Source organism: Globicephala melas, chromosome 19 (assembly GCF_963455315.2).
Source record: "Globicephala melas chromosome 19, mGloMel1.2, whole genome shotgun sequence".
NCBI lineage: Eukaryota > Metazoa > Chordata > Mammalia > Artiodactyla > Delphinidae > Globicephala > Globicephala melas.
Genome location: NC_083332.1, coordinates 28,728,769 through 28,742,397, shown reverse-complemented (window position 1 = coordinate 28,742,397; position 13,629 = coordinate 28,728,769). Strand labels below are relative to the sequence as shown.

Here is a 13,629-nt window from a genome sequence, read left to right as displayed (position 1 = left end):
GGCCCACGGGGAACAGTTACGGCAGACCTGGAGTGTGAAGAAGCCCTTGGCTAAACAAACTTGAAGCTCAGGGGATTGAACAAAGGTCTGTGGGACTGTGGAGATAGGTGGGAAGTCAGAGAGGTCAGCAGAGCCCTTGCTGGACTTTGGGGGCTGCAGCCAAGCCCCTGCAGATGGCCTTGGAGGGTTGGCAGATCCCTTGACACTCAACTCACTTTTCCATTGAAGCTCCGCTGTGGGGAGACCGTGTAGCAGAGTGGTTAGAGTCAGGAACAACTGTGTCTGCAACCTGCCACTATGGCCTTGCTTAAGCATCGTCACCTCACAGAGCCCCGGTTTCCTCACCCCTAAAATGGGGCTATGATGGTGCTCAGCTCATAGGGCTGCCTGGCGGGCTGGGCTCAGAAGGCACCTGGCATGCAACTAGTGCTCAGTAAATGCTAGCGGCTCTTGGTGGAGCCCTGGGCAAAAGGATGGGGGTGTGCACACTGGAAAACAACTAGGCTGTGAGTTGTCCCGGGTGGAGGGTGAGGCCGGGCGGGCTGGGAGCTTTGTTAATGGACGGAGAGGCTGGCATTTACGGTGCCGATTCTGTTTCCTGTCCCGTGCTCGTGGCCCTGGGGGAGAGGGCCCTATTCGAAATTGTTTACTTTGGGCCTTCCCTGGGTGGGGCCGGAGGGAAAGGCACCAGCGGTCCGTTTTCGGGACATCCTTCCCAGCCCCGGTGGAAAAGAAATGAGCTCTGCTGACTTTGCCTTGTGGGCCCGGGTGGTTGGAGGGACCTGGGGGTCCACTGTAGTTCAGGCCCAGCAGGTCACCACGTTGGAAACATGAGGCAGCACTTGGGATGGGGGCTCAGGCAGGGCTGGTGGTGGCCGCTGGGCTCTGTGTCCTCTGTGCTTGCTCAGCGAGGACCCTTGAGGGACCTGGAGGCTGGCTGAGGGCAGGACGTGGGCCAGCAGGGTCACCCCCGATGAGCCAGGGCCGGGTCAAGGTGCTCTCACTAGGGCCCCGGGGGCTCACTGAGCAGCTGCTCAGGGTGGGCCTGGGAAAGAGGAGATCCAGAGGGTGCTCCAGGGGGGCCTGGCGCCCTCGGCTCTGTCCTCAGGGCTCCCACCTTCCGGCCTTGGGAGCCTGGGGAAGGGCACGCAGCTCCACATCAGAACTTGTAGGTTCAATCCCTTGTGTGGCTTTGGGTGGCCTCTTAGAGCCACAGTTTTCTCATCTGTAAATGGAGAAATAACACCATGTACTCTTTTTTCCGATTTAAGGATCAGAGACTGGGGGGCATAAGAGTGCCTTACAGAGCAGAGCCTTGAGCTGGTGGAGCGCTTCCTGCTCTAGAGGTCCTGATTCTGATGACGCAGCAGAGGGGCCCCCGGGGACTGGAGCTTCAGGGACGTCCTGCTCCCTAAGACTCCTTCAGCCCACGTGACCCCTGGGACCTCGGGCGATGAGGTCCCCACGTCACCCGCCCCTCCCCCCTCCCACCCCTTTCTGTGCAGCCACCTTGCCTTCCCATTAGGAGACAGCGGCAGGGGAGGTGACAGTTTCTTAAAACAGATTTATACTCTTGGATGACTTTATGGGTTTTTGCCTTATAAAAACCCAAGAGTTGACATTCTGATTTATCTACTCCTGAGTCAACAGGATGTACCAGATTTAAAGAGATCAAATGCATTGTACTGTTTGTGGTTCCAGTTGTGGATTAGATGAGCTATTGTGGAAAATGCTGCCAAGTAAATATGGCAAAACAACAACAACAACAACAAGGGGATAATTTAAATATGTCTATTAAACGATGTGTTAAGTAAAGTGGCACAGGCGTGGTGCCGAGCATAACTTATTATCTGGAGAGCTGGTGTAGTAGAGAAAGTGGGAATTATGGTTCTTTCTCCCCCGCTTCAGAACATTTTTTTTTATTATTATTATTAAGGGAAGAGACTGTAAAGTAGGAATTTCAGAGACGGGCGCTTGCCTGTGTAACCATGGTTGTATGATGACTTATAATATTGAAGGCTCCAAATGATAGTTCTCATTTCTTCGCTTTCTCTTTCTTGCTGTCACCACAGCAGCAGATCAGATTTCCTGAGATAAATATGCTGCCTGACTTTTAATGGGATTTCTGTATTGCCGGGAGTTGGCATGTTCTGATGATAAAAGAACCTAAAAATTGTACATCCCTTAATTGGTAAGAAGAGAGATGTTTTGATGGGCCACAAATGGAAACATTGATTTTTACTGCCTCTGTGCAGTTCCAAGCGGCGTGTCATGCCACGTTCGCCGCCACGGAAGGCGGCAGCTGGCTCTCCAATGAGCTGATTTGTGTTTGTAGGTTGCTGCTGTCGGGTGCTTGGAGGTGCATGTTCTGTGCAGACGGGAGAAACAGAGCCCTTATAACATTATCTATTTCTGAATAGAAATATTTATAGGACTGTGGCTTCGACCTCGAATGAAATGCATTCTTTGCTTCATTTCTCTTTCTTGCTTTGGCGACCAGTCCTTGGGGGTTTAAAGGTTGTGTGCTGAAGCCTTTTCCTGTAACTGTGATGTTATGGGTGACACACACACACACAAACACACACACACGTGCATACACACACCTTTGCATATGCGTATATGTTTGCATCAGTATCTTTACACAAAATAGAGATTTCTCTCTTTAGTTTAAATAAATGCTAGTTTCTGCACAGATAGATCTGTTTTCCAGGACAGACTGTGGGAAGAGACAACAGGCACTTTGATTTTCCAGTCCAAGTCTCTGTATTTTTTTTTTTTTTTGCGGTATGCGGGCCTCTCACTGTTGTGGCCTCTCCCGTTGCGGAGCACAGGCTCCGGACGCGCAGGCTCAGCGGCCATGGCTCACGGGCCCAGCCGCTCCGCGGCATGTGGGATCTTCCCAGACCGGGGCACGAACCCGTGTACCCTGCATCGGCAGGCGAACTCTCAACCACTGCACCACAGGGAATACCCGAGTCTCTGTATTTTAATGGGCAAGTTTAATCCACTGACATTTATTGGGATTACTGATATATTTTGTATGTAATATTTACCATGCATTTTTTGCACTTTGGTTTACAAGTTTTTGTTGGGTCCTATTAATCGCTCAGATTGAGGCTGTTCTCCATTTCCCCCAGCTGTGCAGGGAAGTGCACTAGGCAGGAGTCAGGATGTTGAGGTGAACATGTGTGTAGGGTGCTGGGGATGTTGCATCCTTCTGCCTGGAGGCCAGGTGCCTTACCTATGAAAGGGGAATAACAAAGCTGTCCCTCTTTGCGGGCAGGGGGTGGAACCGTAAGATAGCTTGAGCCCCCGTTTAGCTCTAGGATGTGTGAGACTGTGAAATGGGGCTACGTGTGTGTATTTGTGCTTTGTAAACGCACAGAATGCTATGCAAATGCAAAGCATCGTTATCGTAATCATTAACTCACTTTTCTGTACAGTTCAACAGCTGGTCTGCGCAGTGCTAAACACAGAATTGGTATTTTATTTTAAAGAAGTTGGTCAAATGATTCCAAGCCTGGTTCTCACTGTCTAGGCTGATACCGGGGCACAAGTGAGCGCTCAGGGGCATTTTAAACAGCAATTTGACTATCCGTGGTCCTGCAAACACACGTGCTTCCTTGATTCCAGAATCAGGACATCTTTGCAAAGAACTGAGCCAACATCTCCACATTGGGAGGCATGTTATGTGGAAGGTGAGCCTGGCTAAGAGATCTCCCAGCTCTAAACTTCAAGGCTTTGGGGGAAACTAAAAGTTCAGGTGCATTAGGAACAACTGATGGAAACTCTAGAGAAATGTGTGAGAGAGCTGGGTTTTTTAGGAGACAAAATGCTAAGGTATTTTCACCTCCCTGATGGGTCATGACGCCCAGCATCCAAGCACAGAGGGAAGATGACAGGACATCCCTCTAGAAGATTTGCACCAAGAATTAAATAATCTAGCTGAGAATTATGACACCACATGCTACAAAAACCCCCGTATTTTAGTATACTGAGAGGTGTCAAGAAGAATGGACCCTGGGAGGTAGAGTAATTAAATGTATCTTCGTAAATGCAGGGTGATTCTTTTAAAATCCTTTCCCCAGACCCCGTCAGCTGACCTGGACTGTATTCTTCCTGTTGGCAGGAGGCCTAGAAGGAGAGCCAGAGTGTGATCGAAAAACCAGCCGTGTGCTGGAAGACAGGAACAGCGTGACAAGTCAAGAGGAGAGAAATGAGGACGATGAAGACATGGAGGATGAGTCAATTTACACCTGCGATCACTGTCAGCAGGACTTCGAGTCTCTGGCAGACCTGACGGACCACCGGGCCCACCGCTGTCCTGGAGGTAATGCTAAATAGCACCGGGATTCTGACAGGTGGTTATATGGATAATTGGACATAGCAACAGCTTGAAGCCTCAAGTGAGATTAAAGAATTAATAATGTAATTTTACAGTTAATGTCATTTTATTGTGGTGTCTTGGGTACCCTTTTAAATAAAATTAAAAATGAAAGCAACAGCTTTCCAGCAGGCAGGAGTTAGGCGGAGGTGCCCTGTCCTTGCTCCCCCAAACTGCATTCCATAGTATGTGGGCCATAAATGGGTGGGTCTGCACCCCGGATTTCTGGAAGGCCTTTTGGAAACCCAGCAATTAAGAGGTCATTAGTGCAAAGTTAAGCAGCTTAAGTGTGGAAAGCTGCATGAAGGAGTGAGCTCTGAAGCAGGGCTTGTGATGGGATGGGGAGAATTTCAAAGGCCAAGAAGTACCCCTACAGAAAGGGACTCAGTTCCACCTCCTCACTTGGCCTTCTGCTTCTCTGGGTAGGAGAAGGGTGGCTGGGAGCAGTTTCTGACTATAGCAGTTTGACTATAGCCCTGTGTTCTATTTACCAGCTGCCTCAGAGAAGGTGGGCAAGGCCACAGTATATAGGAGCGATTTAAGACTTGACGAGTTGAGTGTGTCTGTGTGTCTGGGATACGTGCGGTGTGGGGGGTAGGGGAATGGAGGCATGCATAGTCCCGGGAGTATGGCAGCCATGCAATAGGGATAGGGGTTGACGTGTTTCCAGGCTCTGAGCAGGGAGTCCAGAGCATTTGTGTGCCTTAAACAGCTATCCTGAGACATCTCCGTCTATTTTGATTGTTGATGAAACCCTTTGGATGCCGGTTTGTGGGAAGAGGACCTAAAATCTCAGACCAATATTCCAAGGAGGACCCGACCCCTGTTTTGCAGGGGGAATGTGCTGGTAGGAGATAGGTTGGGACTCAAAGTCTTGCTTCCCCTGCCTTTCATGCCATCTTGGAAGATTGAAAGCCAAGTGTTTTGGAACTTTGCTATGACTTTTCCTCTAGTGTCATCTGTACCCGCACAGCCCTGGGTAGACCAAGTGTTCATTCTCGCCCTCTAGAGGGAATAGATATCAAACACAATAGACCCGGCAGCACTCCAAGTTTTGAACTTTTTGGGGCTCAGCAAACCAAACCACAGTCATTTGGAATTTGTGATATTTCAATCATTGGCAGAGGCAACGGCCAACTTATAAGCTTAGAATCAGAATTAGAAGGGACTTATAGGGTTGGCTTTTCCAGTCCTCTTATTTGCTGGGGGGAAATACTGAGGCTTTGAGAGAGAAAGGTGACTGCTTAACCAAGGTCACATAGCAATTTGGTGACAGAGCCAGGACCTCCTCAGGACCCTGGGCTATGGACTCTCATTCTTGGACCTGAGAAAACAATAGATGCTAGTGTAGCTCTTGATTTAGCCAAGAACTGAGGTGAAATCTTAAGTATAAAAGAGTGAAATATTGTCACTTACTTTAAAAACAATCAGTTAATTGATCTTCTAATTGAAAGCTATTCTCTTCATATTCTATGTGAAAGAATACACTGTTCTCATCTAGTTGTTAAAGCAGGGCCCCTCAGGACCACTGCTAAGTGATGCTTTGTAGAGTTTCTGCAGCTCTTGGAGTGAGGTCCTACCCCTGGCACTACTTAGGCTGTTCCTTTCTCCAGTTTTTCAGAATCAAGGAGATTCTCATGTCTCTTACCACACTTTTGAGAATGGTGGTATTTCTAGGTGGAGAAGGGAAAATGTGAGACTTTAGGGCTATAAATGGGGGTCTGTATTGGAAATTATAAATGGTAGCTAATTGTTCTTCAGTCCTGGGCAGGACTCTCTTCCCAGTGGTGGTCTCTTCACTCCATAGCCTCAGACTTTGGCTGAAATCATGGCAGCCCCATTTGCAGGGTCTCAAGCCATCTTTATTGATGCTGCTGGTATCCACCGATTCCCCTGCCTGTTTCCTGACAGGACCCCACTAACCTCCACTGGTACATGGGAACCAGGAATATCCCCAAGCCCTGGAGCATTGGATGGGAGTCAGAGATTCCTTGAAAGAGTACAGGAAACGACCTCGTCTAATAGCATCCCCAAGAAATTCCTTACCACCCAGTAAAGGAGTGACCCAGCGTGGGTGAGTCTCCCTAACATGGGAGAGATATGTGAGGAGCTCTTTTCCCCCAGTTCTTAGGATTACCCAGGGACAGGACACACCTTTGGGAATTGTGTGCGTATTTTCAGAACCAGTCCCTATCTGGACACTTCCACATCCTTGGATTGTGCAGTGGTGTTCAGACTGTGTTTCCAGAGGTGTCTCTGAGGCTCTTGGGGTCGGTATTGGGGCCTGTGTGATTGAGGGGCTCTGACACCCACTCCAGTCAGAGCTGTCACCTGCTTTATACATTGGGCTATAGTGTAAGATCTTTAAACATTGGCTTCTACTTTAAAAGTTTGGAACTGGTACAGAAATGCAACAGCAGGCCCTCCCAGGCCAGCCTCATGGGTCTGCTGGATGCTCATCATTGATCACCCGGTCGCAGTACTAGGGATGATACAGGTGGGCGTTGCTGCCCCATGGAGCGTCACTCTGGAGGGAAAGGTGGACACTTGGCAGCCCAACAAAGACCATTTCAGACAAGGATTTCAGAGAAGGCCCTGCTCTGCTGAGGCCGGGAGGGCTCTGGGTGCTTGCAAGATGTTTCTGAGGGAACAAATGAGTCTTGTTTCAAGGGAAGGCGGGACGTCCCTGCCGTTGAGGATTTGGGCCCTGAGGGCAGTGCCACCTGTCCATTGGAATCTGGCTTTGGGTGTGAACGACACTCACGCCCCGCAGAGGGCTGCCCTCCCGGAATGTGAAGGCGGCACACCCCTCCCCAAGCAGGGCGCCCGGGAAGCCCAGCCCTTCCAGATGGTCAGCGTGTTGGGAAGAGGCTGTGTGTGTGGGGGTGGGTGTGTTTGTGGGGACCATCTCAACTGTGGTCCTTTTATTATTATTCTTTTATTGAAGTATAGTTGATTTACAATGTTGTGTTAAATACTGCTGTATAGCAAAGTGACTCAGTTATACATATACATTCTTTTTCATGTTCTTTTCCATTATGGTTTATCACAGGATATTGAGTATAGTTCCCTGCGCTATACGGTTGGACCTTGTTGTTTATCCCTTCTATATACACCAGTTTGCATTTGCTAATCCCAACCTCCCAGTCCATCCCTCACCCATTCTCCTCCCTCCTGGCAACCGCCGGTCTATTCTCTACGTCCATGATTCTGTTTCTGTTTCATAGATAGGTTCATTTGTGTCATATTTCAGATTCCTCGAATGTGGTCCTTCTTTGAACTGCTCTAGCAGAGTGAGCTCCGGGCTCTTGCTGTGGCAGTTGGGGTGTGGGTGAGGACACTGCCTTGTTCCATCGGAATCTGGGAGACTGGTGTGAGGTCTGCAGAGTTTCTGGGGTGGGGATGTGGGGATGCTCTTCATGGACGGGGAACCTCCTGCTGGAATGACAGTGATGGTATTCATCAGGAAGCCCCCAGGTCCCCCAACCTGGAGCTGGGACTGTCTGCACTGAAGAACCCTCATTTCCAGAGGTTTCGTTGTCCCTCAGCAATAGTTGGCAGTGCTGGGTCCAGGAGGAGTTGTTGAAGTGTGGACCTGAAGAACTCAAGACAACTCTATCGAGACCTGTTCATATTTCTCTCTCTCTCTCTCCCTCTGTTTCTCTCTCTCTCCTTGTCTCTCCTTTGTGTCTGCGAGAAACCGACCTTAAATCCACAAGGTAACAGACATTGCATCTTTATGACACACAAAACGAAACAAGCAAGAACCAGTTCTGTCTGCCGATGCTCCCACCCCCAACAGCTGTGTGATTTCTCTTTGTTCCCCTCCAGCCCCTGCCCACAGGATAACAAATGCTTACATGCTTGGAGTCGCGGGCACTTAGCGTCTTCCACTTGGCATTTGTTACTGAACATTTTCTGAGTGGATTCCCTCGTTGCCACATGGTCTTCTCCATTTGGGGAGCTCTCCTGTGCAGCTTGCGTTGCTGGTACTCGGTCCACATACTATAAAAACATTAAATGTCGACTAATATGCCAGTAGATCAAGACTTTTGCAGCAGAGTAGATAAAGTCTGACTCGATGTGTGATGGGCTTGTCTGTTCCTGATGGAGAATCGTTTGTGGGCACCAAGTGGGGAGATGTTTGGTGGCCGTCTGAACCGATGATAGAAAGTCTCATTAATTTTGGTTCTACCAACTCGAATAACATCGGGAACAGGGAGTGAGCTGAAGTTTACGTTGACACAGTTTGTGCAGTGTTGGTCGAGCGCCTTTGGGCCCTATAAACGGTTGCAGGGGAGGTTTTCCATCATTTTCTGGGAGCCAGGAGGATGGCAAGTGCCTTAGAAAGTATCTCTGGGAACTTGCTGGGGCACCGTGGAAGCAGACATGAGAGGTTTGATTTACCCAGGGACCGATTCCAATTTTTCATGTGCTCATTGAAGCAGGTCACCCGTGGACCTTCAGTCTGGATTCAGGTGGAACGTTTCCCTGTGTCCTGGTATAAAAACTACCTTTTGGGCTTCCCTGGTGGCGCAGTGGTTGAGAGTCCGCCTGCCGATGCAGGGGACACGGGTTCGTGCCCCGGTCCGGGAAGATCCCACGTGCCACGGAGCGGCTGGGCCTGTGAGCCATGGCTGCTGAGCCTGTACGTCCGGAGCCTGTGCTCTGCAACGGGAGGGACCACAACAGTGAGAGGCCGGCGTACCGCAAAAAAACCCCACCAAACAAAAAACTACCTTTTAAGGATACTCTGATTCATACTGAGAGCACATCGGCCCAAATTAATGAGGCTGACTGCCTGAGGACGTTTGGGTGCTGCATCTATGCCGCTATCGTGCTTTAGACCCACCTTTCCTGACTGTGTCGGGAGCAGGTGTCAGCAGGGCTGTGCCTTGTGTTGGTCTCGAAACAGCCTGGGTCCCCAGGGCTGGAGCACCGGTGGCTTTTGCAGGTACCCGGCCTCTTCGCCGAAGGCACTGCTGGCATAATTTGGGTTTCATTATAGGTGGGGAGAGGCAGATGGAGTCTCTTTAGAAACAGACTTCTCACTCTGGGCTCCAGGCACTTGCTCCACAGAATACGAATTGTCATCAGGACCAGGTAGGAGCCTTGAAGTATGCGGGGTTCCTGCCGCCCTTGGGGACTTGAAGGGGGCTGCAGTCCTGACACTCTTCATATATTGAGCACCTGTCACATGATAGGCTCCATGGGACTCGCCCTGGAATGTGCCCCCTGCAGCCCCCCCATTGCTCTCTCTGCAGCCGCTGCCCCACTCAGTCCCCAGTGCTCACCAGATTCTGTAATTATTCCATGATCATTTTCGATGTGTTTATCACCCACGTCCCCTGCTACTATCAGGCTTCATGAAGACAAGAGTCATGTCTGTTTTGCTCCCTGTTATGTCTTAGGCCAGTGCCTGGCACACAGTGGTGCTTAATAGATGCTTGCTGAGTGAAGGAATGATCTTACCTTGTCTTTACAACATCCCAGTGGGTAGGTCCTATTTTTCTTTTTTCTTTTCTTTCTTTCCTTTTTTTTTTTTTTACAATTATGGGACTTCTCTAGAAAGAGGTGACAAGCTGTTTATTTTTATTATTAAAAGAAATTTTTTGGCCACGTCACGGCATGTGGCATCTTAGTTCCCCTAGTAGGGATCGAACCCATGCTCTCTGCAGTGGAAGTGCGGAGTTCCAACCACTTGACCACCAGGGACGTCCTGAGGTCCTGTTTTTCATCATTCCTCCCCATTTTACACATTGGACAACTGAAGCTCGGAGGCAGGGGATCTTGCTCAAGGTTACAGAGCTGAGCTAAGATTCGAGGTCTCAACAGCTTGTGCTGAGGACACAGATTGGGGCCGGTGAGCAGTGTCTAACTAACCTCCAGACAGCACAGCTTTTTTGAATGCTCAACTTTATTTTATTTTTATTTATTTATTTTTGTGGTACGCGGGCCTCTCACTGTTGTGGCCTCTCCCGTTGCGGAGCACAGGCTCCGGACGCGCAGGCTCAGCGGCCATGGCTCACGGGCCCAGCCGCTCCGCGGCATGTGGGATCTTCCCGGACCGGGGCACGAACCCGTGTCCCCTGCATCAGCAGGCGGACTCTCAACCACTGCGCCACCAGGGAAGCCCTGAATGCTCAACTTTAGAAAAAATAAGAGGGGAATTTGTTCAGATAGCAACAGCAAAAAATGTGCTCCTTGTGGTTTAATTTCACAGCTCCCCAGCACCCTCCCCCAGCTGCCCCCCTTTCCTGAGGATTGGGACCAAGGAGTGTTTCCCCAGCCCTTTCGGAAAGGCAGACCCTCCTTTTCTGGCAAAGGTGAGATGCTGCTGTGTAAAAAGCCGGGTGGAAAGTTAATTACACCCTGGTTTGTTCATCTGTGGCCAGAGTGACCTGTGGGCCCTAATTACAGGGCTGGGGCTACATGGAGGCTGGCACCTTTGCCAGCCTCGTTCCCGTCCACCGGTTGGCCAGAGCTTGCCTTTGTGCGCTGGCTCAGGCCCTTTCTTGCTCCGACAGTGTGGGTGGGGTCCCTCCCTGCCTTATTGCTTGGGGCGCCACTCGTACTGGTTCCATTTGGGCGAAACAGAGTGGGCGCAGGCCAGCTGCTGGGCGATCACTGCCAAGTACACAGGTGCAGGGCACGCGTTTCTTCTGCCCGTGGGGAGCGTGCACAGAGCCTTGGTGTCAGCCGGCGTGTCACAGGGCAAAAGGCCAGGGGGCTCGAGCACAACTAATACCCCCACATCAAGAGCTTTCCTTCTTGCCAGCAGCATCTGGTCAGAAGGCATGGAGCAAGAAAGAGTCCTGCTTACGTTAGCCACAGAATGTGTAGGACCAGAAGCAAACCCACGGGGCATCGTTCAGATGTTGGGAGCAGACAAAGAAACAGAATCAACTACTGGGGGACCCAAAAGAGGCTTAAATAAATGACAAGGTGGACCTTGTTCTTGAATGGAAAGATTCAATATCATAAATACATCAATTTCTGCTAAATTAACCTGTAACTTAATGTTAGCCAATAAGAGTGACCATAGGAGTTATTTAGAAATAACTGATTCTAAAGTTCACGAGGAAAAATAGACACGCAAGGATAGGAAGGATAGGAAGGGAAATTCCGACAAAGAGGAATGACAGGAAGGGCTGGCAACTAGATCATATTTTATTTACTTATTTATTTTAAATTTATTTATTTTATTTATTTATTTTTGGCTGCGTTGGGTCCTCGTGGCTGCACAGGCTTTCTCTAGTTGCAGCAAGCAGGGGCTACTCTTAGTTGTGGTGCGCGGGCTTCTCATTGCGGTGGCTTCTCTTATTGTGGAGCATGTGCTCTAGGTGCGTGGGCTTCAGTAGTTGCAGCATGTGGGCTCAGTAGTTGTGGCTCGTGGGCTCTAGAGTGCATGCTCAGTAGTTGTGGCGCACGGGCTTAGTTGCTCCGCGGCATGTGGGATCTTCCTGGACCAGGGCTCAAACCCATGTCCCCTGCTTTGGCAGGCGGATTCTTAACCACTGCGCCACGAGGGAAGCCCTAGATCATATTTTAAAACATGTTCTGAAACTGTAGGATTCTAAGTGGTGGGGGACAGATTAGGGGAATGGAAAAGAGACCAGGAATGGATCCGAATGGAAATTAGGTGTGTGAGAAAGGTGTTATTACAGAGCAGTGGAGGACAGATGGATCACCTAGTAAGTAGGCTTGGGATGGCATGGTGGCCATCCTGGAAAAGGAAATTGGATCCCTCCTGCATCCTAACGCCAAAACAAATCCCAAATGGTTAAGAAATCTAAACATAAAAAGAAAACTTAAAAATACTGAAAGAAAACATGAGTTTTTTTAAAAAAACAATAATATTATCAGAGTGGGGAAGCCTTTTCTAAATATAACCCTAAACCCAAAGCCATAAAACAAAAGACAAAAAAATTCAACTACATTAAAATAAAACATTTATGCATTGCCAAAACTGCAATAAATCAAACCAAAGACACGTATCACAGGCAAAAGATATTTCCCTTAATGTGTGAGGAGCTCCTACCAACACTAAGAAAATATCCAATATATCAACAGAAAAGTGGAACAAAGGCCAGTCTACCCAAGGCCAGCCGCCCACTCAGATTGGTTAAAGCCCACACTGGTCTTTAGATATTTTGAATATCTCCCATGTGCACAGGACAGAAATGGAACCAGAGAAAGAAATTCGAGAGGGATTGTAAACAGGAAGATTCAGAACGCCCTTTATAATAAGAGAACTGCGAATTTAAACCACAGGAAAACACCACTCTTAACCCATCCGATTGGCAAAGACCAAAATGTTTGCCAGCCCATTGTGCTGGTGTATCCTTGAGGCCAAGGCTTGGGTCCTGTTCTCTGTATCCCCAGGGGCGCCTTGGCCTGTGGTTAGAACACAGAGTAGGTGCTCAATAAATGTTTGTTGAGTTTTTCCCCAGGAGGCTACAACCCCCTTGAGGGAAGAGATGACCTCAGTAAGGTAGACGGTGCAAATGTCATGGATGAAGGACTCTGAAGTATGAGATAGCAAAAATAAAGGTTCCAGGAAGTGTGCTGGGACATAGTAGGTCTTCAGTTAATGTGGAATCAGAAGGGGAGTTAGGGAAGGAAGAGATGGTTTATTCATTCAACAAATATTTATTGAGCCTATGCTATATGTAGGGACCCTTCTGGGTGCCGGGGATGTGGGAACTACTTATTTGAGTAAAAGTTAACTCATTGGAGAAGGCACTCACTTCACAAAAGCATTCTTTGACTTGTAAGGTGAAGCACAGTAGGTGCCCTTAATAGCTAGCTGCCTTCCCCAGTGCCTTCAGAAGGTGTTTCCATGTATTGAGATGTCATTCCCACAGCTCTCTGTGAAGGTACTCTGTGTGTCCGCCTGCTGGCACACTGCTATTTGCGAGGGTGGGTGACTGGCCAGCCTGTGTCCACCTGGCTCTTGGCAAGGGTGGAACCTTCCCTAAATTGCCTGTACCCTGCCCTCTGAGTTCCCCATTAGAAGGTGCCTGGGAAGGCAGCAGGCCGCGCGGGACTGTGGCTCTGTCTGGGCAGCTGTCCCTGGCTCCTCACGGTGACACGGAGAGGAACGGTTTTTCAGAGACTGGTGTCATCATTCCCCTCCCATGAAGCCTGCGGGTCTACACGCTGTGTCCCCCTTGCCTCGATTATGCAGAGCAAGAGCTGCTATCGCATGGTTGGGCCTGTAGGTCTCTCCAGAATTAGACACC

At 49.4% G+C, this 13,629-nt stretch overlaps 1 protein-coding gene across 1 annotated transcript in view; it reads left to right on the top strand.

Moving 5' to 3' along the window:
* ZNF423 (zinc finger protein 423) overlaps positions 1-13,629 on the top strand; it is a 328,741-nt gene that overhangs the window by 102,576 nt on the left and 212,536 nt on the right. The window contains exon 3 of the mRNA XM_030833038.2: positions 4,130-4,330. Coding sequence (XP_030688898.2) covers positions 4,130-4,330 — 201 coding nt within the window. The remainder of the gene's footprint in view (positions 1-4,129; positions 4,331-13,629) is intronic.